The 27,108-nt window shown below is 36.5% G+C and overlaps 1 protein-coding gene across 8 annotated transcripts; it reads left to right on the forward strand.

Moving 5' to 3' along the window:
• Positions 1–909: 909 nt before the first annotated feature.
• Positions 910–23,861, forward strand: OCIAD1 (OCIA domain containing 1). Of its 8 annotated transcripts, XR_009736995.1 has the most exons (10): positions 918–1,043; positions 2,592–2,654; positions 3,082–3,162; positions 7,742–7,795; positions 14,638–14,685; positions 15,486–15,621; positions 16,488–16,707; positions 17,127–17,205; positions 17,639–17,713; positions 20,600–20,751. XR_009736995.1 is itself a non-coding variant. In XM_061420118.1 (9 exons), the coding sequence occupies exons 2-9, from the start codon at positions 2,597–2,599 to the stop codon at positions 23,364–23,366; spliced, it is 744 nt and encodes a 247-aa protein (XP_061276102.1). In that variant the 5' UTR covers positions 910–1,043; positions 2,592–2,596; the 3' UTR covers positions 23,367–23,861. The 8 variants fall into 8 exon arrangements, 6 of the variants coding, with proteins under 6 accessions (XP_061276102.1, XP_061276105.1, XP_061276104.1 ...); XM_061420118.1 differs by lacking the exons at positions 17,127–17,205; positions 17,639–17,713 and adding an exon at positions 23,329–23,861 and having other exon boundaries at positions 910–1,043; positions 16,488–16,663; positions 20,600–20,752; XR_009736996.1 differs by lacking the exon at positions 17,639–17,713.
• Positions 23,862–27,108: the final 3,247 nt, after the last annotated feature.

A 27,108-nucleotide genomic window follows, 5' to 3' on the forward strand; every position in this document is an offset into this window, starting at 1 on the left:
TATCTCCATCTATTTCCCATGAAGTGATGGGACCAGATGCCATGATCTTCGTTTTCTGAATGTTGAGCTTTAAGCCAACTTTTTCACTCTCCTCTTTCACTTTCATCAAGAGGCTTTTTAGTTCCTCTTCATTTTCTGCCATAAGGGTGGGGTCATCTGCATATCTGAGGTTATTGATATTTCTCCTGGCAATCTTGATTCCAGCTTGTGCATCATCCAGCCCAGCATTTCTCATGATGTACTCTGCATATAAGTTAAATAAGCAGGGTGACAATATACAGCCTTGACATCCTCCTTTTCCTATTTGGAACCAGTCTGTTGTTCCATGTCCAGTTCTGTTGCTTCCTCACCTAATCACCAATAACTTTCAGTAGCTGGCTCTCTACAAATATTTGTATAGTGAAGAAATGAATGGTGGTTGAGAAGTCATGAGCCCCGCCCTCAAACTTCCATTACTAGAGAACTTGGACGGCTTATGCCTCGTTTAAGTGTGTCGTTTTAAACCCAACAACCCTATGAGGTAGGTCGTATTTCCATTTTTCAGTAGAGAAAAACCTGAGGTTCAGAGAGACCTGGAAGGTACCTTGCCTGAGGTTTCTAGAACTAGTCAGAAGGCTCAAAATTACCAAGTGCACATGTTTAATAATTATTTGCTACTACTAAGCCTAGAGGCCCAAAGGAAGAAGTGCACTATGTAAAGCCTAAAAGCAGAGAAAGCTAAATAGCCAACTCTAAACAGAGGATAAAAAGGGCTTCCAGAACGTTCCTGCTGGCCAGTCACTGGAGGATTACAGAGGTGCGTCACATTAGCCTAAACCTTTGCCTCCTCCCGCGCGCTGCAGGGAGGAGGTGGGCGGGGCTCCGGTCCGCAATGGTCGAACGCGCAGCCGCAGTGCAGCCCGTGAGCGCCGCGGCCGGCGGTGGAGGGGAACGCTGCAGGAACAAGCCAAGGAGGACAACGCAGACAGACGCAGGAGTTCGCGTCCATTCTGAGGCTGCTCGCTTTCAGACTCCGCAGGGAGGACTTGACGTCATTTCCTTCCGTAGGTCACCACTGCTTCCGGGTCGCGGTCATTTTGAGTCTGTATCTGGGTGACTTCTTGGCGGTCGTGTCGTTGACCGCTCCCCACCCCCAACCCCGCTGCAGTCCCGCGCGCCTCCCACCTTCCCCTCCCCCCTCCACCACACTTGACTCCCCTCCGGGCCTTCTGTCCCTGGTCGACCGGGCTCGCCGCGCCACCGCCCGCCGCCGTCGTCGGGAGGTGGGTGAAATGACGCAGAAAGCCCCGTTCCGCCCCCCCACCTACCCACTCACCATCTCTGTGCGGCCGGCTGCTCCCCTGCGCCTGCCGCCATTTTTCCCGCCTGCGAGGGTGGGCCGATCGCTCTTTGGGCCTCGGGCTCCTGGGTGCCGGTGACCAGGGCTGGTGAGGGAGCGTGTCTGGGGGTGTGCATGGGAGAAATTGGTGGTGACGGATGTGTGTAGGTGTTGGAGGTGGGAGACGCAATGCGTGGGGGATGGGGTGCAGGAATCGACGGTGGTGGTTTTATTCTTTGGGAGCAAGAGATTAAAATGGTTTTGTCAAGCCTGACAGTCTCTTTCTAGGTAGGATGCGGTTGTGAGAAGAGGATTTCAGTTTTTTCTTTTACGGTTGTTCGATGATATACGTAGTTTATTAAGGAACCTCTATCCATCCATGCATTGATTTATTTATTCTTTTTCTCTAGTCAAGAGGTTGGCATGAATTAATAGAAGGCCCTCAGTGACAACTTACTGAATAAGTGAATTATGGAAGGGTCCCAATTTCTATCCTCATCGCGTGTGAAATTTCCCGTTTTCATTTAAATTGTCTTTAAGATGAGAATAAAGACGATATGTGAACATTGTGCAAAATACGTAGCTGTCTAAATCTGTTGATCTCGTAAATCCGGAGACATAGGTTAAAAATAATAATAAAGTGTACGTTCTTGAAATGCTATGCATTTTGTGTATCTCGTTTATTTTTCTAGGTCTCCATTTTAGGGTGGGAGAAAAGAGGATACAATCGAATGTTCTGTTAGCTTCGCACCACAGGGAGAACAAAATGACGTCCTTGTTATTTGGTTTTTTTTTTTTTGGAAGTACTGCTTTGTAGAAGAGATTGTATGTTTCCTGGTGATTATTTCATTTTTTAAAAATGTAAGCCCAGAAATGACTTGGAATTTCCTTCTCTATTTTGGTGAATTATCTTAATCGTTGGGCATATGTTTCGGAGAGGATCTTAACACAGTATAATGTGAAATAAAGCAGCCTCAGAAGGAAAAATAAGTCTTTTTAAAAAACCGATAACCTTTTGTATCTTGATATAACCAGCTGATAAATAATTGCAAAGCATCTATTCTTCTTCAATTACAGGACCTAGTGAATCGTTCTAAAATAGGTAATAGGTTTGTGACTTTTTTAGGCAACTTTTCAAGTACTCTAGATGTAGTTGTGTTCTGTAAATATTTGTTGACTGGTTGCAATGTAGTAATTTTACTACGTTATATCTTGATTTATTTTGGCCCGTTGCAGTCATTTCTAATGCTTTTCATGAATGTTTTTGATGCAGGAAAGATGAATGGGAGGGCTGATTTTCGAGAGCCAAATGCAGAAGTTCCAAGACCAATTCCCCGTAACTATCAGTTAAATTATTTGTAATTAAAAGCATTTTTTATGTAGAGAAATTTTCTTTGTCTTGAATAACGTAGCCACTGGGCTGGCTTCATGGCTTGTGTGACCTTTGTGGTTGCACATGGACCCATTAATGGTCTACTCTTGGCACCCTTAAATGCTTAGTAATTTGAACAAAGGGTCCCAAATTTTAATTTTGCGCTAGACCCAGCCCATTTTGTAGCCAATCTTGACTACATAACTGGTAGAATATTGGCACTAATTTTATATTTGAAGTCAAAGTTCGTTAAAAGTTTACAATCCACTTATTCCATTACTTTATTTTTTAAAAAATTATGTTTTGTTAATGTTTAGACTAAGGTAATTTTTCAGACTTAGTTTTTCTTCGTGGATGTTTTAACATTTTACTAATTTTCCTTGGTAAAAAGACATAGGGGCTGATTACATTCCAACGGAGGAAGAAAGAAGAGTCTTTGCAGAGTGCAATGATGAAAGCTTCTGGTTCAGATGTAAGTTAAATTTTCTAATCAACAAAATTTGATCTTTAATATCTGAAATTATGATGATTTCACATAGAAAGAATGGGCAGCTTTTTGACTTTGGTATGGTTATTGCTAAAAGAGGTTGGTTAAAGAAATAAAGTTGTATACATTCTATTAAGCATTTAAAATTGAATTATAGTTGATGTATGATGTTAGTTTCAAGTGTACTCCATAGTCATTTGGCCTTTGCATATATCATGAAATGATCAGAATTGTATGCATTTTAAAGTAATAATTTTTTGCAAGATTGTAAAGTATTTTTGTTGACAATAGTTACAGCATTTACTGAGTGTACATGGGTTATATAAAAATGACCTAATAAGGTTAATAACTATTACCCTCACTTTACAGATGAAGAAATTGAGGTTTAGAGCTGTTAAAGATACTATCTGTTGTTCTGCAGCTGGTAAGCGGTGGTGTCTGGACTTGAAGCCATGTCTCTGAAAATAGTTCATGATTCTACCCCTTAAACTTTTAACCACTATAGGATAAAAATTGGTTAGTTTCTGTTTTATTGATGTGAAGTATAATTACACTACAGCTCTTAATTTCTGACTAGAGATCTTATACATGAAGATTTTATTTTTTAAGTACAGAGAATGGTGAAAGCAACACAGAACATAATTTTCCTTTCAATAGAACCATGTCGTTTCTTCAAGAGGTCACTGCAGTCCTTTCAGATGAGGTAATTCTAGCAAAAAAAAAAAAAAAAAAAAAAAGGTGGGATTTTGAAAAAGGAGGGGGTGACAAGTAATTAAAAAGGATGTACATTTTCATCAGTCAGCCTAGTATTTGTGCATATAGTATGTAAGGTACTGTGCTTGGAATATGTTTTATGAGACAGTCTTTGTCTTGAAGTAGTTTTATGATGTACCTGAGACAAAACTAACTCATGAGACACCTTGAGAAAGGTTAAGTGCATAACAGCAATAGGATTAAAAAGATAAATTAGTTGGAATTTATTTAGCTATAAAAGGCTTTATTAAATGAGACTTAACAACCAGTAGAAGTTCAGGTAAATGAAGAATGGTGGGGGAGCATTTAAATGAACAAAGGCAGGTTCTCTAATCACTTAATCTCTACTGGAGCCTTGAGTCTGAAGGGATTGGAGCAGAGGTCTTTTGTTGGGGGTGGAAAATAAATATAATACCAAGAAGTTAAAGGTTTGATTTATTACCTATTATATGTTCTTGGGGGCTTCCCAGGAGGTGCTAGTGATAAAGAACCTGCCTGCCAATGCAGGAAACATAAGAGATGCAGGTTCAATATCTGGGAAGATCCCCTGGAGGAGGACATGGAGACCCCACTCCAGTATTCTTGCCTGCAGAATCCCATGGACAGAGGAGCCTGGCGGGCTACAGTCCATAGGATTGCAAAGAGTCAGACGTGATTGAAGCAACTTAGCACATGTCTGTGAGTTCTTGGGCCAAGGGGATGATACGTTATTTTCTTTAAAGGAACATTAGTTAGCAGTGTGCAGAATGGGTTAGAAGGATAAGAAGGTGTACAATTGGTTACATCTGCACAAACATACAGGTAATGTAACAATCTACATGCTAGGGTTAGTTTAATGTGTATTATATGTTACAGCAGTTCTCAATCTCTGCAATTGAGATAGTGTATGAATTCATATTTGTTTCATGCATCTTTTATAGGTTTTGTGAATGATGTTTCATGCATCTGAATTGGTTTTCGAATAAAACAGTATATGATTTATGTAAGAGAGAGCATAGACTCTGAGACCTGACTGTCTGGATTCAAGTTACAGCTCCAGCGTATATTAGCTGTGAGATTTTGGAGAAGTTCCTGATCTCTATATGCCTCAGTTTCCTTCTCTTAAGTGGGGATAATAATAACCTATCTCATGGGATTGTTAAGGAGATTAATTCAGTTTAACTTATTTGTGTTAAGCTGTTTTATTGAATGGCTGTCAGTGCTGTTGTGATAAATGAAAAGTTTCAATTGAAAATGATTATGAGTTTAGAGAAGTATTTTGCTAGTGTAAGAAAAGAGTTAAAGGAATTTTAGGGGTTCTTGTGTTGAATATGATTGAGATCATGGTCATAATATAAAATAGCATTTGGTCAGCAGTTTTACTGATTTGCCTAAAGAAACATTTGGTAGACTCTGGAGTGGGAGTCAAGTAGTGCAGTGGGAAAAGACCACTGACCTGGGAGTTAGAAGACTTGAATTTTGATCTAAATTCTACCACAAACCATCTGGGTTGCTTTGAGCAAATGACTTCTTTACTCTGACTAGAATGAAGACTGAATAATCTATGAAGTCTCTTAATTTTCCATTCTCATTTTCTGTAACAATGCATGAGTTGGGAAGAGACCTTAGTTCTACTCGGTTACCCTTTATTGTATGGAAAGAAGTTAGGAGATTTATGGAAAGATACAGTGGTGAATGGCAGAACTAGTACTAGAATCTCATTAACCAGACTGTTGCTCTTTACATTATGCCATCTTGGCCTAAGAAGAAAGCAAAATGGGGAAATTGTCCTCTGCAGAGATGGCCAACTAACTCATTGCCTTTTATCCTTAATGATTCTTCAGTGCTTCAAGTTGCAATTCTTGAACCAAGCTGAAGGAGAAAAGTGATTGCAAATTGTACTGATGCTGTAATTTTAAAGGAGTATCCTTTGAAAAACCTTAAATAATATATGAAGGCATTCTAACCAACCAATGTTAGATCATTTTTCCAGCAGAGGTAAAATCCATTAGTAAGTAATAGAGCAAGGATTTAAGCCTTAGAGTTTCTGCAGATTGTGTCTGATGGCAAAGCTAATGCCCTGTTCCAGCATTATGGGTTTTAATCATGAATATTTTAATAATTCAAATGCTTAATGACTTTGGTTCTTAAGTTGCCCATATATATTCTAGACCATAGTTGAGCAGGCTGTAACCCAAGGGCCAAATCTGTTTTTGTATGGCTGTGAGCTAAGGGTGACTTTCACATTTTTGAATAGTTGAAAAAAGCAAAAGAATTTTTCATTACACATGAAATTTACCTGGAATTCCTATTTTTGCATTCATGAAGTTTTATTAGGACATGGTGTGTTCATTTGTTTATATATTATCTCAGTGCTTTTGCTTTAAAATTCATAGTTGGGGCAAAGACTGTGTGGCAGACAATACCTCAAGTATTTACCACGTGACTCTTTACAGACCATTACCCAGCCCCTAGTCAGGAACTTCAGTCTCCAGTGCGGCAGCCATGTGTAGCTATTTCAATGTAAAATAGTTTACAGCAGAAGGGATACAAAGGAAAATCAGCAAAGGTAAAGGAGTGGGTGAAATTCAGAGACAAAGCTTCTAAGAGTCCTCTCCAAGTAGTCACACACTGAATGTACTAAATTTCTGCAGTTGCATGTTGTAGTAACACATCAGAGACTTAGCACCCACAGTTTTTATTAGGATCTGGTCACATAGGCTCCTTCAGCCTAGCAGGTAACAAAAATTCCAGACTCCCCAAAGGAAAGGAGGTGTTTGATATGAACAATATTTGTGCAAGTAGTTTGGGCATAGTGAGCCACTTATCATCCAGGTAAAGTTTTATATCGGTTTACCTGTCAACCTCCTAGATATAAGGGAAGGACCAATCTTGAAAGCAGGCCTTTATAAGGAAAGCAGTCTCCAGGCTGCCGTGTTAAATCTTTCCTGCACACTGCCAACTGGAGAAGAGATATAGACTTAACATCGAAATTCTTTTGGGCAGTTTGGGTATAGAAGACTGGCTTCATAAATTATGAGCCTCTGAGATTATGAGAGTTTTGGATTTTTCACTCGGGATTAATATGCATATGTACGTCAGTCATATTTTCATTTAGTTTTATAGAATTCCCTGGTTTAAGAGAAAGCATTGGTGTTTAAAATATATGCTTTCTAATTGTACCAATCACCATATGATTTTGGGCAAATAATGTGTCTTGTGTATTGGTTCACTCTGTAATACAGAACTTAAAAACTTGATATCTGGTATCAGAATTCATTGGAATCTGGAATCTGCCATTGACGTGGCTGTATGATCTTGAACAAATTACTTAATGTCTCTAAGCTTCAGTTTCCTTATCTTTAAAAGGGTAATAGTAATATCTAGCTTATAAAGATGTGGTAAAAATTAAATGAGATAATGTGCTGAAAGCACTTAACATGGTACATAGAATTTTGCAGTTTGTAATATATGTGTTGCCTACCTCATCAGTAATTTTTTCCCCCGTTCAACTTCAGAGGTAACTTTTGATCACTATTACTGTGTTGTTTTAGTTGATGATATCAGTGAATGGCTTTTTTAGAGCCTAAATCTGGGTGGTTCTGAAATTATGTTGTTTAATAATCTGTTGTATTTTCTTAAATTTAAAATGCTTTTTATGTTTCCCTGAGTATATATAGCACAGCTTTTAAAAGTGGAGAAATCTCTCTTGAAGATCTTAATTGCAATGTACTTCTAGCTGGTTTTACTGATATACATCTATTTATCCTAATGAACTCAGACAAAATCCTTTCCTTTTATTGATGTTAACAAATTCTTTTTCCCCCTATAGCTGTACCTTTGGCTGCAACAAGTATGTTGATTACTCAAGGATTGATTAGTAAAGGTAAATATTTTAAACTTTGAATTTGTTTAGCACATTGGGTATCATGTTTTTATGTTTTGTTTTTCTCATCTTTAGATAAGGGACATATGGTAATGTATCATATTAAAAATTATTATTAAAATTTTCTACATCAGAAGAGATCTATCTCCATGAATCCAGATTCAAATGTCAAATTTGAGAATTTGATGTCATCCTGCACTGTAGTGTATTAACACTCTAAGAACAAGAAAGTAATTAAAAGCCAGTGGTGGTTTATAGGAAGGTAGAGAAATAAACCTGGCTTAGGTAGACCATCCACATAACTCATCACCTAGTAGCTTGTTAGAAATGCATATTCATGGGCCCCATCCCAGGCCTGCTGAATCAAGAGTCTGAGTTAAGGCTCCAGCTGAATCTTATGTATTGGTTAAAAGACTGAATTCTCTACCTAGCTTCCTAAACCAGCTTTGTCTTATAATGAGGGAGTGGAGGTTCTTCGTTGTCCAAATTCTGTTGGTTTAAATGGTGAAGTTGGCAATCTCTTAATAACCAGAGCAAAAAGAAAATACATAGATATTCTGTTCAGTTCAGTTCAGTCGCTCAGTCGTGTCTGACTCTTTGCAACTCCATGAATCGCAGCACGCCAGGCCTCCCTGTCCATCACCAACTCCCGGAGTTCACTCAAACTCATGTCCATCGAGTCAGTGATGCCATCCAGCCATCTCATCCTCTGTCGTCCCCTTCTCCTACCCCCAGTCCACCCCAGCATCAGGGTCTTTTCCAGTGAGTCAACTCTTCGCATGAGGTGGCCAAAGTATTGGCGTTTCAGCTTTAGCATTTAGCAAAATAAATGAAAAATTTGAATTATGTAGTAAAATATGCTACTTGGAAAGAATAGTTGCGTTTAGGTTAGGTATTAAATATATCAGTCTCTACATCTTTAAATTTAGTTGTGTAAACAGTAGAAATATTCATTACATTTATTTTGTGACCTGTCTTCTTGGAATTAGAAGCTATTCCAGAAAATGATAGTCAACAAGCTCCTTCTAAAATGTTACTATGATAGGAACATATGGCTTTTTCATATTAGCAGTATGAAATACTTAGTAGTATTGATATAACTAGTTGAGAAAAGTAGTTTTGGGGGAAATGGGAGGAGTTTTTGAGGTAAAATTTTGTTTTTATTTCAAGAATTTCCAAAGAACCTCACTAGACAGGAATTTTTAAAAAGCAAATGAATCAAGATACATATAATCTTACTTGTCTTTCAGAGTTGTTTTATAGACTAGGGTTGTTTCTATAATGTGAAACAGACATTTTAGTCTCATTAATTTTAAGGAAAAACTGAGCAATGGAGAAATTATAGTGTCTATTATTATACTACCCATTTTATGTGAGTTCTGTCAGTCATTTAATGATTAGAGCTAGACATGGGGTGGGGTGGATTACAGAAAAGAACAATTAATAACAGCTGGTGGTTCATGTAAGGGAAACAAAGTGAATACAAAGTCGTGAATACAACTTTGTGAATATAACGTTGAAACAAATAGAGACTATAATTAAATATTAAATAAGCTTCTAAGTTTTGTGGTAGAGACTCGAAGAGCTATAGGTTTTCAAAGAAGAAAGATCTTTGTAGGGCTACTGTAATGAAGGTTTTGAAGATGGGTAGGATTTAGATTAAAGGAGATGTAAGAGTATCTTAGGAAGGAGGGACCTGGTTATCAGAATGATAACTATGACAGTTGGGGGGGCAGTCAGGGGACTGACAAGGCTAGAGTGACAAAATTGTGCAGGGAAGAATGAAAATGTATAGCTAAGGTAGAACCAAGAGAAATGGTAATTTGAAAAGATTATAAGAAAGCAAACTTTTGGAACTTTGGGGCTTACGTAGAGTAGGAGACTTTGGACAGCTTGAAGGTAAGACACAAGTGGTAAAGTTTGGGAGGATCAGATTGCACCTACTCACTTAGACCTTATGTTTTCAACAATAAAGTGACACCATTGCTAGGTTTTTGCCTGTTTGGGAATGCCTTGTAGCTACTCATACATACAACCAAACCACATACAGAAATTCCCTTTTTGTAGTTGAACACACATCTTCATAGGGTGGTTCTTATATAATTACCACTGAAAACCTTAGGACCTAGTACTGAAATGACAGATTATTTTTGCAGCCAAAATCATCTTGGACTTCTGGTTACCGTTTGGTGATTATTTGACTTGAAATTAATGGTGATTTATGCCTCTGATTTTGTTTGCAGAAGTCATACCATGAGCAACAACCATCCTCAACATCTTTCTCTATACAACATCTTTCTCTATAGTTTTTCATAGTGACTGGGCTTGGAGCTTTTCGGTGGGATTTAGTAATCTACTTTTTAAAAAGGATGAATTGCTGAAAATGACTTACCTAATTTGTAGAATAACATTTTCTATTGAGCGTGTCACGTCACCTTTATACCTTTGTCAGTGTTTTGCTGTTGGGATTTTGATACTTTGAGTAAAAAATACAGAAAAGAATATTGAGTGATATGTCATCCATATAATTATCTCCCAGAATTGAGGGCTTTTATTGTTGTTGAAATTGTATTGGGGTCTTGTTTTTGGAGGGTGAGGTATTCTAATGAAAAAGTCAATGTCAAAAAAAAATATTGAGAGAGACTTTAGAAAAGGAATTTGAATCCAGCAAAGCATTTTGCATTTAATCAAAATGCCTAACATTTTGTGTATGATTTTATCCACGTGTATGATTTTTAATCCAGTTTGTCATAGTCTGCGTAGTCTTAGCTGCTCCTGCTCTAGTCATTCTTTTAAATCAAAATATTTAAATATACTCAGATCATTTCTAACTTCAGAACATAAAAAAGAAAAAATCTTTTTTATCCTTTTACAGCTGTTCCTAGTTGTCTTGAATTTGAAGCCAGACTTCATGAATGAGCACTTCACTTTTTCTTTTGACCTATTGCAGTATATGTCATAGATTATACATACAATCTGATACGTACTAAAACGTACCAGTGCAACCTTTTTGTAGCTTGAATTTGATAGACAGGTTTTCTTCACGACCATTACATAACTTTAATCAGTCCTTAAAATGTTCTCTTCTCTTGGCTTCAATTATAACACATTCTTCTGGTTTTTCTCCTGTTGCAGGCAACTTCTCTATTTCTTCATGTTTTTTGAATGTCTGATATGCACTATATGTTCTGGGTATGTAGCATTGAAGACAAAAACCCACAGCCTCTTAATGCTTACATTCTTAGTGTGGGTTTTTTCCTTCATTGTGTTCTTAAGAGTTTTACTTTGCCTTTGAATTTTTAGTTCATGTACTATCCAGCAATGATGGGAAGTTTAGTGGCCATTTATTGCTCTAAATCCTCATAATTATCTCGAGCCTAGGTAATCGGCTCTAAAACCACGTTCTGCACATCTCCACATGAATGGCCCTTCTACAGTCTCCTCAAATTGAACTCAAGTTCAGTCCCAAACTGAATTCACTTCTCCATAAATTAATTCCTCCATTCCCTCCGAGTCTGAATGGCATCCCTCTCTAGCCAGGATACAGACATTTTTCACTTCTATTCCTTACCTGCTTTGTCCAACAAATGTCCATTCTGTAGTCTAGCTCTTAAGTATTTCTGTAAGCTGTCTACTTTCATCTGCACTCCCATTGTAATTCATGTACCATTTGTTGGTAAGAATATTGCATTAGTCTCAGTAATTGTATTTGTCTCCATTCTTGCTACTTCCCGTTAAAATATGGACTTTTTTTGGCAGTTGACGGGGCATAGTGCATGCAGTAGACACTAAAATACAAGAATAATTCATTTTATTGTGCTTTACAGATACTTTTGTTTTTTTACAAATTGAAAATTTGTGACAAGCTGCATAGAGCAAGTCTTATCAATATCACTTTTCTGAAAGTAGCTGTTCACTTCTGTGTCTCTGTGTCATATTTTGGTAATTCTTCCAGTAATTTAAACTTTTTCATTATCATGTGATCATTGTCATGGCGATCTGTAATCATTGCCCTTTGATGTTGCTGTTACAAAGATTATAGCTTGCTGAAGGCTCAGATGGTTAGCATTTTTAAGCACAAAGTATTTTTTTTTTATTAAGGTATGTACATTGTTTTTTAGACATAATACTATTGCACATTTAATAGACTACAATACAGTGTAAACATGAATTTTAATATGCAGTGAGAAACCAGTAAATTTGTATGATTTGCTTTATTACAGTGGTCTGGAACTGAGCCTGCAGTTGTCTCCAATCTGTGTCCGTATTTGAGTGGATGAATAGCAACCATTACACTATATTCTGTTTGTCTTCATTTGCTCTGTACTAAAGCTCTGTGAGGTTAAAGAGAGTGTCTCTTTACTGTTATATTCCTATTTCCTAGAATGTAGTGCCTGTATATTATAAGTGGTCTATAGGTATTTGCTGACAGAATAAAGAAACAATGTTTTGTGTAAATGTAGATATTGATATAGTCCTCCCTTTTCTCATCATCTCAGTTCATTTTGTATAAAATTAAATGGCAAAATTACATATACATGATACAATCTTTTATGTACCTTCTTTCAACGTTGTGAGATTCATCCAATAGTATGCCCAAACTGGCTTGTACCAGCTCCAGAGGGCTAATTGTTACAAATTTTAGAAACTTGGCAAACCAGTTTTTAAAGCATTGGTAGCTTGAAATTGGTCATAGTGCAAGTATTTACACCACAGAAATCAACTAACATTACAAATCAGAGCCTTTTATTTGGGGAGCTTGTTTACCAGCATGTCACTAGATTCATTCACATTGTTGCATGTAGTTGTAAGTTATATACACTCATTGCATATAGTTTTTGCTATGTGAATATATCATAGCAGTCTGCCCATCCTTTTGTACATTGATGATTGTGTAGTTTCCAGTTTTGACATTACAAATGGTTCTGCCATGAACTCCATGTCTCTATGTAGACGTTTTGCTTGGTCATAGATTATGTCCAGGTACAATTTTAGTAGATACTTTCTAAACTTTCCAAACTGTTCAGACCAATTTATACTCCTACTACCAGTTCATTGATTTCTGTTTGTGTCGTTATCACCAACACATGCTACTTTTGTGTCTTTTTGAATTTTAGCCGTTGTTAGTGAACACTATAGTGATTGCATTGTAGTTTTAATTTGCATCTCCCTCATGGTTAATGGGAGAAGGCAGTGGCACCCCACTCAGTACTCTTGCCTGGAAAATCCCATGGACGGAGGAGCCTGGTGGGCTGCAGTCCAGGGGGTTGCGAAGAGTCAGACACGACTGAGCAACTTCACTTTCACTTTTCACTTTCATGCATTGGAGAAGGAAATGGCAACCCACTCCACTGTTTTTGCCTGGAGAATCCCAGGAACGGGAGAGCCTGGTGGGCTGCCGTCTCTGGGGTCGCACAGAGTTGGACACGACTGAAGCGACCATTAGCAGCAGCAGCATGGTTAATGAAGTTGATCTCGTGTGTATTTATCAGATCTCTTATAAGAAGGGCTTTGTGTAGTCTCTTCAGGATATTTATCTGGTATAAGGACATGAAGAATCTCTTGTGCTTTTTCTGTAAACTTTAGTGTATGTATTTATTTTGTCACACTTCTTAGTTCACTGACCAGGGTTTGAACTCAGGCCCTTGCCAGTGAAAGCCCAAAGCCTTAACCACTGGGATGCTAGGGAATTCCCTGTTTTGTCTTTCATACTTTTATTTTCAGGTCATCTCGAATTACTTTTGAACATTAGATGAGGTAGGATCAAGGTACATGTTTCCCCCGTACAGATTCGTGGTTGGCCCAGGACTATATTTTGAAAGCTAGTCTTTGTTCACTGCAATGCAGTGTTGTTGCCTCTGTTACAAATCAAGTGACTGTATGTGTGGGTCTGTTTCTGGATTTTTCTGAATTTGATCAATTTATGTGTTTTTGTACTTATAACACATTATCTTAATTAGTATAGCTTTATCATAGATACTGATATCTGGTGATAGCTGGTTCTCCATTGTGGTATTCTTCAATATTGCCTTGGTTTTTCTTGACCCTTTGTGTTCCCACATGAATATTAGAATAAGCTTTTTAGTTTGGGGAAAAAACTTTATTTGCTTTTAATTGGGATTGCGTTGAATTTATAGATGTTATGAAGATTACCATCTTTATTTAATCTTTGAATTCATGAACGTGGTGTGTTTCTCCATTTACTTAGCTTTCATTTCCCTCAGTGAATTTTTTAGTTTTCAGAATCTTTCTAATTTTTTATTAGATTTGTGTTTGGGTCTTTGATGGGTTTTGGTGCTGTATAGTATCCTTTTTAAATTGTTGGTTCTCTTGTTTGTTCCTGATTCATAGAGATGTGTATTTTTTGTGTGTGTGTATTTTTGTATATTGACCTTGTATCAAGTGGTCTTGCTGAATTCATCCATTCTAATAGATTAGAATCTTTTGATTTCTTCATATTTCTCTTGATGTTGAATTCCCTTTTGAATAGCTTCAGGCTGCTTTGGTATTCTGGAAAGAGCTAATGCCGCCAGGTAATATATAAAGGTAGTCTGTACTAATTTTTCCTTATGTCTTTGTGAGTTGCTCAAAGCCACTAAGAAATAGATATATCTTGCTTTATACTGCACTGCTAAACTTACAGCTATTTTTGTCTCACATTATAAAAGACGAGCAGAAGTATGTGACTAGCAGAATTATTTTCTTTGTATTTTTGACCATGATTTCTGTACCATTCTTGTACTCTTAGCATAAACTTCTTTCCTTGCAATAAAAAATAAAAAACATCTTAATTATGTAAATGTAACAGTGTTGCTCAGAAATATTTACTGTTTTATCTTTAGGAATCCTTTCAAGTCATCCCAAATATGGTTCCATTCCTAAACTTATATGTAAGTATGAACAATACTAATTCTCTTAGTTTTTTGCCTAAGTAAAATAAAAAGCTTTTACAAATGATCTATCTTACTAATAACAGTTATTTGGTTATTTGTTTTGATAAATCATTGTGTTTAAGTTTTAAATGAACTACTTGGGCATTTTATTGTTAGCATTAAAAACCATGAGTTAGTTGAAAGAGGCATTTTTCCCTGTTTTTATAATGTCTAAAACCATTAGTTTTAAATTATTTTGTAAAAAGGTAATATTTGAAAATAAGTTATCTTGGTCTATGAGGAAAGAAAGTTCAGCTATTCTGGTTAATCAAAGAATATTTAAAATTAAGTGTAATTTTTTTAAAAACCGTAATTTGCAATTAGTAAATAAACATAACAGCATTTATAAGTGTAGTTTCTTTACATTTTATGATATGGGTAATAAAAAAATAGTAAATTGCCCTAAAAGAGAGTGTCTGAAGCTTTTTATGAATCTTTCCAGGGTATTCTGTCTTCTGTATTGGAAAGATAGAACAGTAGCCATGCTTAGGTAGCACTTCATAATTTATCATTTTAAGGGATTTGTTTCACATAATTTTTAACTTACTTGATTTTGTGAAAGTGAATTATATCCACTGAATATTTCTGTGAACTCTGAATGCAACTCAATGTTGTACTTTTACCAGTATTTCAGGAAATCTGTTTTTCCACACTAGAGACATATTTAGAACTACATTTTTTTGAAGTGTTCTTTTAGAAAAGATTTTTGTCTAAAGAGGCACATTGAATTACACTTTTTGTTTATTTTTACAAATAAGTTGCTTGCATCATGGGATACTTTGCTGGAAAGCTTTCTTATGTGAAAACTTGCCAGGAGAAGTTCAAGAATCTTGAGAATTCCCCTCTGGGAGAAGCTTTACGATCAGGACAGGCACGACGATCTTCACCAACTGGGTAGGCCGTTCAGATCTTTATAAAGGCTTTCATTTTAGCTAAAAAAAAACCCTGTAACTAGATACTGATGTAGTTGAGTGCATGAAACATTGCCTTACTGAAGGACCATTGGAAACTTGCCATTTTGCGGCAAGCTAAAGCTAATTTTATTTTTAAAAGTAAAACAAGACTTGTTTAGTTTAAAATAAAGAGTTGCATCCTATTGGGAGTTCATGTCCGAGAATGAGAGATTTTAATTTGGCAAACTAGTTTGGTTACTATACTCTTATTTTTTTTAATTGCCAAATATTATCAGTCTCATCTCTTGACAGATTTCAACTTTTTAATTCTTCTGTTGTTTAAAACTGTATAAGTATAGATAAGTGAATCTGTCTTGAGAGGTAGATAAATAATAAGGTAATTAAGTAGATTTGGTAGATAAATTGTCCTGTCACAAATGGCAAGCAACAGAAACCCCATTAGAACTACTCTTATTTATATTTGCTTCAGCAAAATGGTGTTGATACGGACTACTCCCTGTGGAAGTAACTTCCCAGTTAATGTGAGAAATGGACATATTTTCTGATCTGAGGTACTTTTTCTTTCCAAGAACTTCAAACACATTAAAAGGATCTCTGAAGCCTAATAATAGAAAATTGGGTATATATTTTCTCTTCTCTATGTTAAGAGTGACAATTTTTTAGTTATATAAGTGGATCAGAACATGTTTTTGTGGCAGAAACAGACTTTATTTTAGTGTTTTAAATAACTATACTAACATTATATGATTCCTTTAGAAAATGACTTAAGTTTTTGTATCTTAACACACTTCTTTAAATAAGGCATAGACAGTAACCCTGTTTATACAATATGATTTTATCTTATAGGCACTATTCTCAGAGGTCAAAATATGACTCAAATGTGAGTGGTCATTCATCTTTTGGAACATCCCCAGCAGCAGACAACTTAGAAAAAGAGATGCTTCCTCATTATGAGCCAATTCCATTTAGTGCTTCTTTGAATGAATCTACTCCAACTGGTATTACTGATCATATTGCCCAAGGTAGAAACTTCTCTTGAAATGAATTTCAGCTTTTATGGTCCAACGTATGTATAAACTTTATTTGATGACCTTTTTTGCTGGATATCACCTCTGTATTCCACCATCAGCCTAAACTCAGCATGTTTGTTTGCTCATCTGTTCATTTGAATTCATTCTTCATTCATTCAACACTTTTTGAGGTCCAGTAGGTATCAGGTACTCTTACTAGATATGGAAGTAAAGATGAATAAGAGTTGGCTGTTTGCCCTGAAAAACTCTCTCAGTCTGCTGGAAGATATAGAAAAATAAGAATAAATTATTAATATGCTCCATTAATTGAAAATGCTAACCATGTTTAGTGAAATAGCAAAGACGAAATGATAAATGGTCCTTGGAAGAGTCTTTAAAAGATTTCATTTATTACTGTGGTCTTAAAGGCTCTCTTAGCATCTTGGTAATGTGAGAAAAATTACCTGCTTTACAGAACTGTTGTCAAGTGAGAAAATCCATGTGAAAGTGCTTTGTGAAGCTTGTGTGACTGTTAGCTTTGAAGATCACGTGATGTGAGTGAAACAACATCAACTTTGGATTAAGGCCTGCATATGAATCATGATTGACATTTGCTAGCTATGTGTCTTTAGACAAGTAATTTGTGGTGCCTTCAGTCCCTTGATCTCTTGAATTGAGATGATAATACCTCTCTTAAAGAACTTTGGGAATGAAATGAACTAATGAGAGGTAATGCCTGAAAAGTATTAATAATAGACTGTCAGCAAATGTTAGCTAGCTTGCTTCCTTGCTTTCTTCAGTGTAATTTGCCATGAAAGATGAATTGGAAACAAAGTATAAGTTTGTAATTCCTTACCTAAAATCCAAAACATTTTTAAAAGAACAGATTTTTAAATATAAATTAGTGATAAAATTCTGACCTGAACTCAAACCGATTTCAGCTGGATAGAACTATATTGATAATCTTTATCTTAATATTTTTTCTAGATTTTGTTTTAGGAATGTCGTGTTTGCTTATTCATCACTACTTCAATGGACATTAAGTAATGAGGGATATATATGGTAATGTTTTTTCTAAAATCTAAAACTGATTTTTGAAGCATTTCTGACTCCCAAGGGTTTGGAGAAGGGATTATGGACCTCATGAGTATTTGAAAACACATGCTTTGAAATAAATAGAATAAGCCAGTACCTGTGGGGAGCAAACAAGGTTAAAGGGACATTCGGGCCTTCATTTCTTTTCAGACAGAACAGATTTTATTCTCTATGTATGAATATGTTAAAAGGACGGAAGGTATAGAGTGGAAAGAGAGGTGTTGATTATAGATCAAGTAAGGTTCCAGATGGTGCAGAAAAGGTTCTAGGTTGGTCAGGATATAAAATAGCCATTTGCTGTATGTGGCTGTTAATTCATTAAAATTAAGACAAATTGAAAATTCAGTTCCTCAGTTGCTTTGGTAGCATTTCAGTTGCTCAGTAGCCATATGTGCTACTGGCTACTGTGTTGGACTGTGTAGAGAACATTCACATCAATATAGAAAATTGTATTGGACAGCACTGTCTCAGAGCAAGAGTCAGTGGTGGGGGTGGGGGGTGAATAACTGAAGAGATTCTTAAGTCTTATTTTTGACTGCACTGTACAACATGTGTACAACACGTGCTGTACTGAATCATCAGGAAAGTTCAAAAGTCTTTTAATTCTCACCTTTTTCCCCCTTAGTGGCTGGACACAAGACACCTGATTAGTGAGAAAGGAAAAGAGGTCAGCAGCCTAGGAGAGAATGGTTAAAGTCATTATTTTATCTCCAAAGTCAGCTGTCTCACAGTGTCTCCCATTTCTCCAGTCTCCCAAATGCAGATCTATTCTACGTCTGTTCTAGCCGTGCACCAGGTCTTCCCTTGCTATGTCTTGCATCTTTCCTTGCATTTGCATTAGAAAATTTCGTTCCATGTTACATAACTTCTTTGCCGGTAAAAACAGACAAAACGCCCTTTGGTATCTGCCCACAGACTACAGCAAGGACCAAACTTTCATGTATTTTAAGTCCTCCACTGTAGCCATCCACCCATCCTGCTGTGCTGTCTTACCCCCTGCCCCCAAGTCACGATCGCCGCTTTAGTTCCCTGTGTGAGCCCACAGTGGCCTCTGCTTTCCTGCAGTCCTCCCTTACCAGAACATCCTCCCCTTTTGTTTAAGTCCTGTTTGTCCTCAACTTTCTCTTACCAGGAATTGAAAGTTATTAATCTCTCAGAGTAGAAAGCATTCTTTCATAGTTGTCATGAGACTTACTGTAGTTTATTACAGTTAGATTTAAATCAGTGCTTTTTTACATTTTCCTGTTCCTTCCAGCTCTTAACTGTAAGTCTTGCTCCCTACACAATGCAAGATATTTTCATTTGGCTTTTACAAGTGAAAAAAATTGTCCTTAATTTTCTGTCTGATTCATGTTTTCATTATTCGTTGCAAAATTTCAGAACAATGAAGTGTTTTTCTTTTTGATACGAAAATGTATTAGACCTGGAAGGAATTTTAGTGAAGATCATCTAGTTCAAACTTCCATATTTCACAGTTGAGAAAACCAAGATTCGAAGAAGCTTAGTGATTTGCCCAAGGATGTTCATTGAATGTTGTCAGAGTGGGAATGAGAATCTAGGGCTCCTAACTACTCATCTAGTATAAGCTGTCTCCTTTAGAATTTTAAAAATATCATTTATGCTGAAAGGAAATGAATTCAATAACTTATTACTAATGAAATGCAAGGTGGTTTTAAATGCAGTATACAGTTTTAATATTTTTCTTTAAGCAAGAAAAATTTGGTTTTTATCCATGGTATATAATATTAGAACTAATTAGAAATTTAAATCCTCTGCTTTGTATCAGTGCAAGTATACTTCATGGTAAAAGATTGTAGTTGAATATATTCAATGAATAGTTATGTTGCTTTGAAAAATGTGAGTATTCGCTGGGACCTTACTATTGACTTTCAAAATAGTACCATTTATAAAAACTGTTTTAAAACAATTATTTTAATTCATATGGTTATATTATTAAAATGATATACCTGATTTCTATGTCTCATTAAAAACCTCTGAAAAATATTATTTTGGGAGTGGTTTGTTAGATTTTGTAAGTTAAATAGTTCACTGAGTGTTATGTTAGCATTAATTAATTTTTAAAAAATGTTATCTGGCTTTGCTTGCTAACTATATATTTTATAAACTATATTCAATATTTAGTCCTGTCACCTAACCATTTCCTTATTTTTATATCAGTATTTGACTCTGATAAAATGTTTTCATACTTTGACTTTCTTTGGGGGAGAGAGAATAAATGCTGGTTCCCCAGGTAAAAGTTGCTACTTTTTTCTGCCTCAGTATTGCATCCATTCGACCTGAATCAAAATGATGCTTCCTGTGGTTAAAGACTATGTTTTATACCTTTCAATAGCTATTTTCAAGTATTATTGAAATACAAGAAAACATAAATGTTTTCTTAATTGCTGGAGTTGTTTGTATATGTATAGGCTGCAACATTTAACTATGGAACTATTACTAAATCTACACCATGTCTAGTTTTGTTCAATTGTCGCTAGTAGAATATATTTCTCTTTAATTATATAAACTGTATGAATAACCTCCCAGTTTAGAGCAACACTAGCATTTTAATGAGTGAATTTTGCTGGTATATATTATATCCATTCTTCTTCTGGCCATGGGTAGTTTAAAAATATATATTTTTAACTTTAGAAATAAAAGCTTGAAAGTGTAAGAGGAAGTAGATTTTGGTTTTATAGTTACCTTGGGGAAAATACAGAACCTTTGGAATACTGGTAATAATCTGATCCTTCACTTTAATTTTTTGGTAGGTAAGAAGCATTTGTAAACTTTAGTTGCTTTGGATTTATTAAAATCCTTTTATCACCATTTATTAACTGTTTGTTGTTTTAGGACCTGATCCCAACACTGAAGAAAGTCCTAAAAGAAAAAATATTACATATGAGGAATTAAGGAATAAGAACAGAGAGTCATATGAAGTTACTTTAACACATAAGACTGACCCCTCAGTCAGGCCTATGCAGGAAAGAATGCCAAAAAAAGAAGGTATGATAGTCTAGTCTGAATCACTTTACTCTTTAGGATTGGAAACTGCAGCACTAGTTTCATTATACTAACGTGTGATTTAATGCCTCAAGCAATTAACCAAAATAACATTTTTTAAGATGGTAACTATTAATAGTTATCAGTTCTTCCTTTTTTACAATGTTCCAAAAGCCAGTTTATGTTAGAAAATAATGAAGTCCAAATAAGTATAGCTTACAACAGTAAGACTAAATTTTTAATGTAGAAATTATACAAACATTTGATTGTATGAGAAGCCACCTTGGGAATTGATAACATTTTTTTAAATGATGTATCTATTGCATAAAACCAGATTGGATTGATAATGCCCCTTTTGGCAGAATCACAGAATCCTGATTGAGTAATAAAATGATGGTCTTGTATGTCTATGAAATTGAGAGTTACATGCTTACAAACTAGCTTTTAGGGCATTTCCAAATAGGGAGTTTGACTTTTAACAGAACTTTGTGCATAGTTGCTCAGTTGTGTCCGACTCTTTGCGACCCCATGTACTGTAGCCCACCAGGCTCCCAGGAAGAATACTGGTGTGGGTTGCTATTTCCTCCTCCAGTGGATCTTCCTGACCCGGGGACTGAACCCATATCTCTTACGTTAACAGGTGAATTCTTAACCACTGAGCTGCCAGCGAAGCCCCTTAACAGTACTTCACTCTGTAATTATTATATACAGATTTTTAATATTATGATTTAAGACTTTTTGGAGCAGCTGTGCATAACTGAGAGTAAATTTTCTGACACCAAAGATTTGTCAGTAACGAGGGCATTTTGAATAGGGCTTTGTAGCTGTTTCAGTATAAAATTTTGTAATATCTTTCTTGAGGAATTATAGAGGATGTATCATTGTTTCAAGGTTTTCTATTTACTACTTTAAAAATTGAAGGAACAAAAAGGTCCTTTGTACCTTCTTGAGAGTACGCCACAGAGAATGCAAAAATACATAAAAAATCCTTAGTATTTTTTATTATGATCATTCCTTTAGAGCTAGTTTTATTTCTAATCCATAGTAATTGTTTCATTTAATTCTATTTTATAACAGTGATCCACCTCTGTCATATTATTGATATTGTTTACAGCTTTAAAATAGATTTATAATCAGCGATACTTGTTAATGTTTGTCGTAAAACATAAGCCTTATGTATTTAGTAGTTATTGCTCTGTAATATGTGAAGATTCACTGGTACTCTGATCTTCTAATTAATTTGAGAGTTTAGACTGTAAGCTCCATGAGGGCAGGCGGTAGTATTCTTCTCATTTTTGTAATCTGCTCTACTGTGTGCCTGCATAGCGTAGTGCCATCGTTTGATACGTCAGGAATGTTGTGTTTTGGTTGGGCCTTCTAGTAAGATAACACAGTAGATGAGTGATATTTGCTGGATTTGGACATCGGTGCTTTTGGCTGTGAACAGTTTTGAAGTTGTGTTTCGTGATACAGTGATGTGAACTTTTTCTTTGTAAAAAGAAAGCTTTTTTTGTGCTTTATATAATTTAAAGAAAAAAGTTATGAAACAGTTTGTGATTTCTGTTCTAGAACCTAGATAGAAATTTAACAGTACAAAGGTCATAAAGTGTCATTTAAAAATTCTCAGCTTTTGTTTATGTGGATTATTTCGTTGTTCCTTTAGCTAGTTAGAAATTATGGCAGAAATTTTAAACATCTAAGCATATTTTCGGATAGCTGTCAGCAGTGATGTCCCCACACATCATGTAGCTCCGTGAAGACTGCCTTCTACACATAAGGGGAGAAGAGCAAGGGGGAAAAGCAGAACAGTGTCTTAGTATAATAATGAAATAATTTTGACTTTATAAAGACTTCACTGAAAAACTTGGGGAAGGGAATCCCCTTATACTTTGATAATTGCTTCTTTACATTGTTACGAATACTTGGGTCTTGTGAAGTTATAATTCACAGATGATGGCTGTGTAGAAGAGAGGCTAAAAAGTAAGAGTAGAGAAGATAGAAGAACATGTTTCAAAATATAACTTCACATAAAATACAAAAATATTGGAAAGCATTTCCTCCTTGTACTAGTATTAATCTCCTGAGACAGATTACATTAATCAAGTCTGAGGTTTCTGTGAAAAACGACATTCAAATGTTCAGTATTGTTTTATTTTTCATTTACTGGTAACTGTTGTACATCGTGTAATGTATACCATGCTTGCTTTCGATGGTAAAGCTGTAAAGGTACCCAGGCTTTGGACCTAAATAGACCTGTGTTCACGTTTCAGTGCTACCTATTTTTTTAGGCTTGTACCTTGGGCAAGTTACTAATCTGTTTTCCTTAGAATGGGGATTATATTTACTTGATCAGGTTGTTTTAGACATCAAATACACATGTAAAGATCTTGATGCCATATTTATGTCCAACCTCCAGTTCACAAAAGTCTAACCAGCCCCTTTTTATAATTATAATTTGACTCTTAAGTACATTTATTCAAATGAGAAACATAATTTAAGTCATAATAATAGCAAACATAAAACAGTTCCTTTCACTTATTACTATTTGGAATCATCAATTATTTGTGCTTTTTTCCTAGTCAAGGTAAACAAATATGGAGATACTTGGGATGAGTGAAAAATTGCATCATTGGACCTACTGAAGGAGTTTCAGTATCCAGCTTCATCTAGGTGGTCATGAACATCTGCATGCTTTGAGCTCAGCAGCAGTCTTCATAAACACATTTAAAACTAGAACCTGGGTTTTTGTGGTTTGACTTATTGAAATGATGTTTTAAAAACTCAAGACTTTAACATTAATATTGTGTGAATGTAGTCATTTGGGGAACTCTTTGAATGATGTTATTATATCATGATTATACATAGTTTATGAAATTGTTTTAAGTTACAGGCCAAGGATACTCTGTTATAAAACTTTCAAGAGAATGTAATGCTCTACAATCACTGCATCTGGAAATAAATGATACCTGCATGTTGAATTGGGGTGGGGGGAGCAAGCATAATTTTTAAGTGTTAAACTTTACATCAAAATTATTAAAACGCCTTTCTCCAGTGTTTGCTGTATTCTCTTAGTGTTTATGGTAAATAAAATATAAAGGAACATGTATCTTCATTGATTTTATGGTCTTATTGTTTCTAGTCTGCCTGTGTGCTAAATTGCTTCAATCGTGTCCAACTCTGCAATCCTGTGGACTGTAGCCTGCCAGGCTCCTGTCCATGGGATTCTCCAGGCAAGAATACTGGAGTGGGTTGCCCTCTTCTTAAGTACAATCATAAGAAAGAGTTTTGTAGGGATAGGAAATAAAGTCATCTATCTGAATATTTAATTATACAAAGAATGTGACTCAAATAAAGCAACATACAGTGAATAGCCCAATGCCCTGAAAAAAGCGGTGTTTGAAAAATTTGCGAATTCCAGGGGAATAAAAATTTGGTATACTGTATTTTCTTCATTATTGACCTAATATTTGTTTCTGGTTCAGGTGAATGGAAAGTGAAATTGTGGTCTCATCTAAATTATACTTAATTGTATTACATTTCCACCAGAAACAGTATTTCAGTTAGTTCTGCTCCAAATCATCCCCAAACTGTGGCCTAAAACAGCAACAATTCATTGTCTCAGTTTTTCTGTGTCAGAATTTAAGGAAGGATCAGCTGAGTAATGGGCTCTGGGTCTCTGAGGTTTGCAGTCAGGTGCTGGATAGAATGGAAACAGCAGGCAGCTGGGCTGGGGCCTGGCCAGGCTTCTCTTAGCTTCAGGACCTTGCTGTGTCTCTTTGCATAGAGTGTGGGCTCTCCACTGCATGTTGTGCTCAAGGCCATTAGGCTGTTGACTTGATCATTAGTGCTCTAGTGTGACTGCAGCAAGCGTTTCAGAAACGCCTTTTTTTCTGACCTTGTCTCAGAAGTCCCGAAGCATTTTTTGTAAACCTGCCTCAAGGCAGGAGCATAAACTCCACCCCCAGTCACGTTTTTTAAAAAAAGAAACATGGGATGGAAGATGCTGAGCTTTCTTCAGCCCCCATTTGACCACAATAATTCACACCATTCTCACACACGAAATAAACTCATACTTTTTCCGGAACTCCACTGTGACAGCTCAGGGTCTAGGAGCTTATTGTCTAATCAGGTCCAGGTGTGGATGAGGTAAAGGTCCCTGAGTATCATTCCTCTCAGTCTGAATACCTATGAACTTAGAAGTAATCTTCCCTGTTTGTCCCAAATTCTTGCTTCTTTAGACTTCCCTTTTTAAAGGGTGAATGAGAATGAGAGGCATACAGCAGTCACTTATCTTTGGCACTTAAACCCAGCCAAGTCTTGTGTTGCTTTGACTAGGATTTAGGCATAACCCTTGGGGCTCTTGGTCCTGCTCTCTGAGTCATCCTTTCCCACAAAGGTAGCACATGATTGCCATTGAATAGTGCTCTCGAGCTGCCTCTTTCCCTTAGGAATTAGGGATTCCAAGGTCTATATTCCTATCCAAGCTGATAAAATTTTTTAAACCCGTGGAGCTCTTAGGTCCACTCGATTACACAAATGCCCCTGTAAGTCTATTAAAATAGTCTCTTCTACGTTGGCCTCCCTGTGAGGCTGATGAACGACCTCCCTAAAATTCTTGGAAGCCTTGGGCAGGGTCTTCAAAGTTATACCTTTAAGACTTGTAGAAGGCCATTTGTGTCTGAAACGTTCTGAGGCACTGTCATCTTTCTCAGATCTGAAAGGAAGTCTTGGTGCCCTTCTCTGAATTTGACCTTTGCCTGGAAGCTATTTCTGTATATGAGAACACTTTCCTGGCTTAAAAGACTCTTCTGAGCTTTTATGTTTTCTCCAAATCACATTTGTTCCTTATGTAAGGTTTCTCCTCTCATTTTACTTACAAAGCTAGAAAAATCCAGGTGACATCCTCAGCACTGACCTGAAATCACTAGATCAAGTTTATTAGGTACGTATTTTTTTATTTTCCATTTTACCACAGGTAGCAGTTTTGCTAAACTCTGCTACACAATCTTCCCTTGTAGCTCAGCTGGTAAAGAATCCGCCTGCAATGCAGGAGACCTGGGTTCGATCTCTGGGTTGGGAAGATCCCCTGGAGAAGGGAAAGGCTACCCACTCCAGTATTCTGGCCTAGAGAATTCCATGGACTGTATATAGTCCATGGGGTCACAAAGAGTCAGACACGACCGGGTGACTTTTCACTACACAGTTAGGGTCTCTTCCAGCTTCCAATAACATTTTCCCTTATTCCCTATAATTCCTCCTTTTTACCCTCATCCAAGCCCTTTAGGTTTTTATGAAAACCTCCTCAAGGTCTTGCAGTATCCATCTGCCATGTGTTTCCCAAACTAGTGCCACATGTTTAGGTTTTTATGGCAGCTCCTTATGTCCAGCTACCCAGTTTCTGTATTAAGAGTTTGATAAGTAAAATTGTTCTGAATGATAGAGATTTATTATAGGAATTAGATCTTAGAAAATTGTGAAACTGATAAATCAGTCTATTGTGTCTGCAACTAGTATTAGGCATGTTCTTACGGACACAATAGAGACCTAAGTAGAAACAGGTCACTCTAGGCCTAAATTTGGAACTGTCATACCTTCATTTCTGCCTCATATTTTTCCTAAAGCAAGTCATATGGACAAGTCCAAGGTCAAGACATAGGTAAGTGCATCCCACTAACAATGGGAGAGAAATACAAAATTATATGACAAGAAGCTTGCATGTAAAGAGAGAGAAGGAATTGGCTTACTCAAGGGTCTTCCCTTGTACTTCCAATGCAGGGGACCCAGGTTCAATCCCTGGTCAGGGAACCAGATCTCATGCTGCAACTAAGAGTTTGCTTGCCTCAACTAAAAGATCCTGTGTGCCACAAGTAAGACCCAGCGTACCCAAATAAATGAGTCGTTAAAAACATTGAGCCAGTAATACAATCACAAGGGGAGCAGAAGTGACCAGTTCTGCCGCTGGCATTCTAAAGGCATTTAGCTTGTATCTATCTCACGCAGACATTGCATCACATTGTATTATAGCTATGTATTTAAATATCTTACCTCCTGCACTAATCTCTTTGAAAGCAGGGATTATTTTATATATGTATGTATCCCTATGTCTTCAAACACATTGCCTTGCATATTGAAAGTCCTGAAAAATATTGGTGGAGTTAATGGATGAAGCCATTTCTGGGCTTCCAAATCATAAGCTCTGGTTTTCAAAACATTGTTAGGAAGCTTCCTCCCCCCGCCCCCGCCCCGCCCCCCTACTTTTTGGCCGTGTTGTGTGAGACATAGAATCTTAGCTCCCCAACCAGGGATCGAACCTGTGCCCCCCGCAGTGGAAACATGACATCTTAACCGCTGGACCACCA

The sequence above is a fragment of the Bos javanicus genome, chromosome 6 (genome assembly GCF_032452875.1).
Source record: "Bos javanicus breed banteng chromosome 6, ARS-OSU_banteng_1.0, whole genome shotgun sequence".
NCBI classification, from domain to species: domain Eukaryota; kingdom Metazoa; phylum Chordata; class Mammalia; order Artiodactyla; family Bovidae; genus Bos; species Bos javanicus.

What these genes read in the sequence shown, in the direction of transcription:
- OCIAD1 (XM_061420118.1), top strand. Translation starts at nt 2,597, where the DNA reads ATGAATGGGAGGGCTGATTTTCGAGAGCCAAATGCAGAAGTTCCAAGA. An exon ending in AGTTCCAAGACCAATTCCCC is followed by an intron (nt 2,655 to 3,081) that starts GTAACTATCAGT and finishes CTTGGTAAAAAG; the next exon opens with ACATAGGGGCTGATTACATT. An exon ending in TACTGATCATATTGCCCAAG is followed by an intron (nt 16,664 to 20,599) that starts GTAGAAACTTCT and finishes TTGTTGTTTTAG; the next exon opens with GACCTGATCCCAACACTGAA.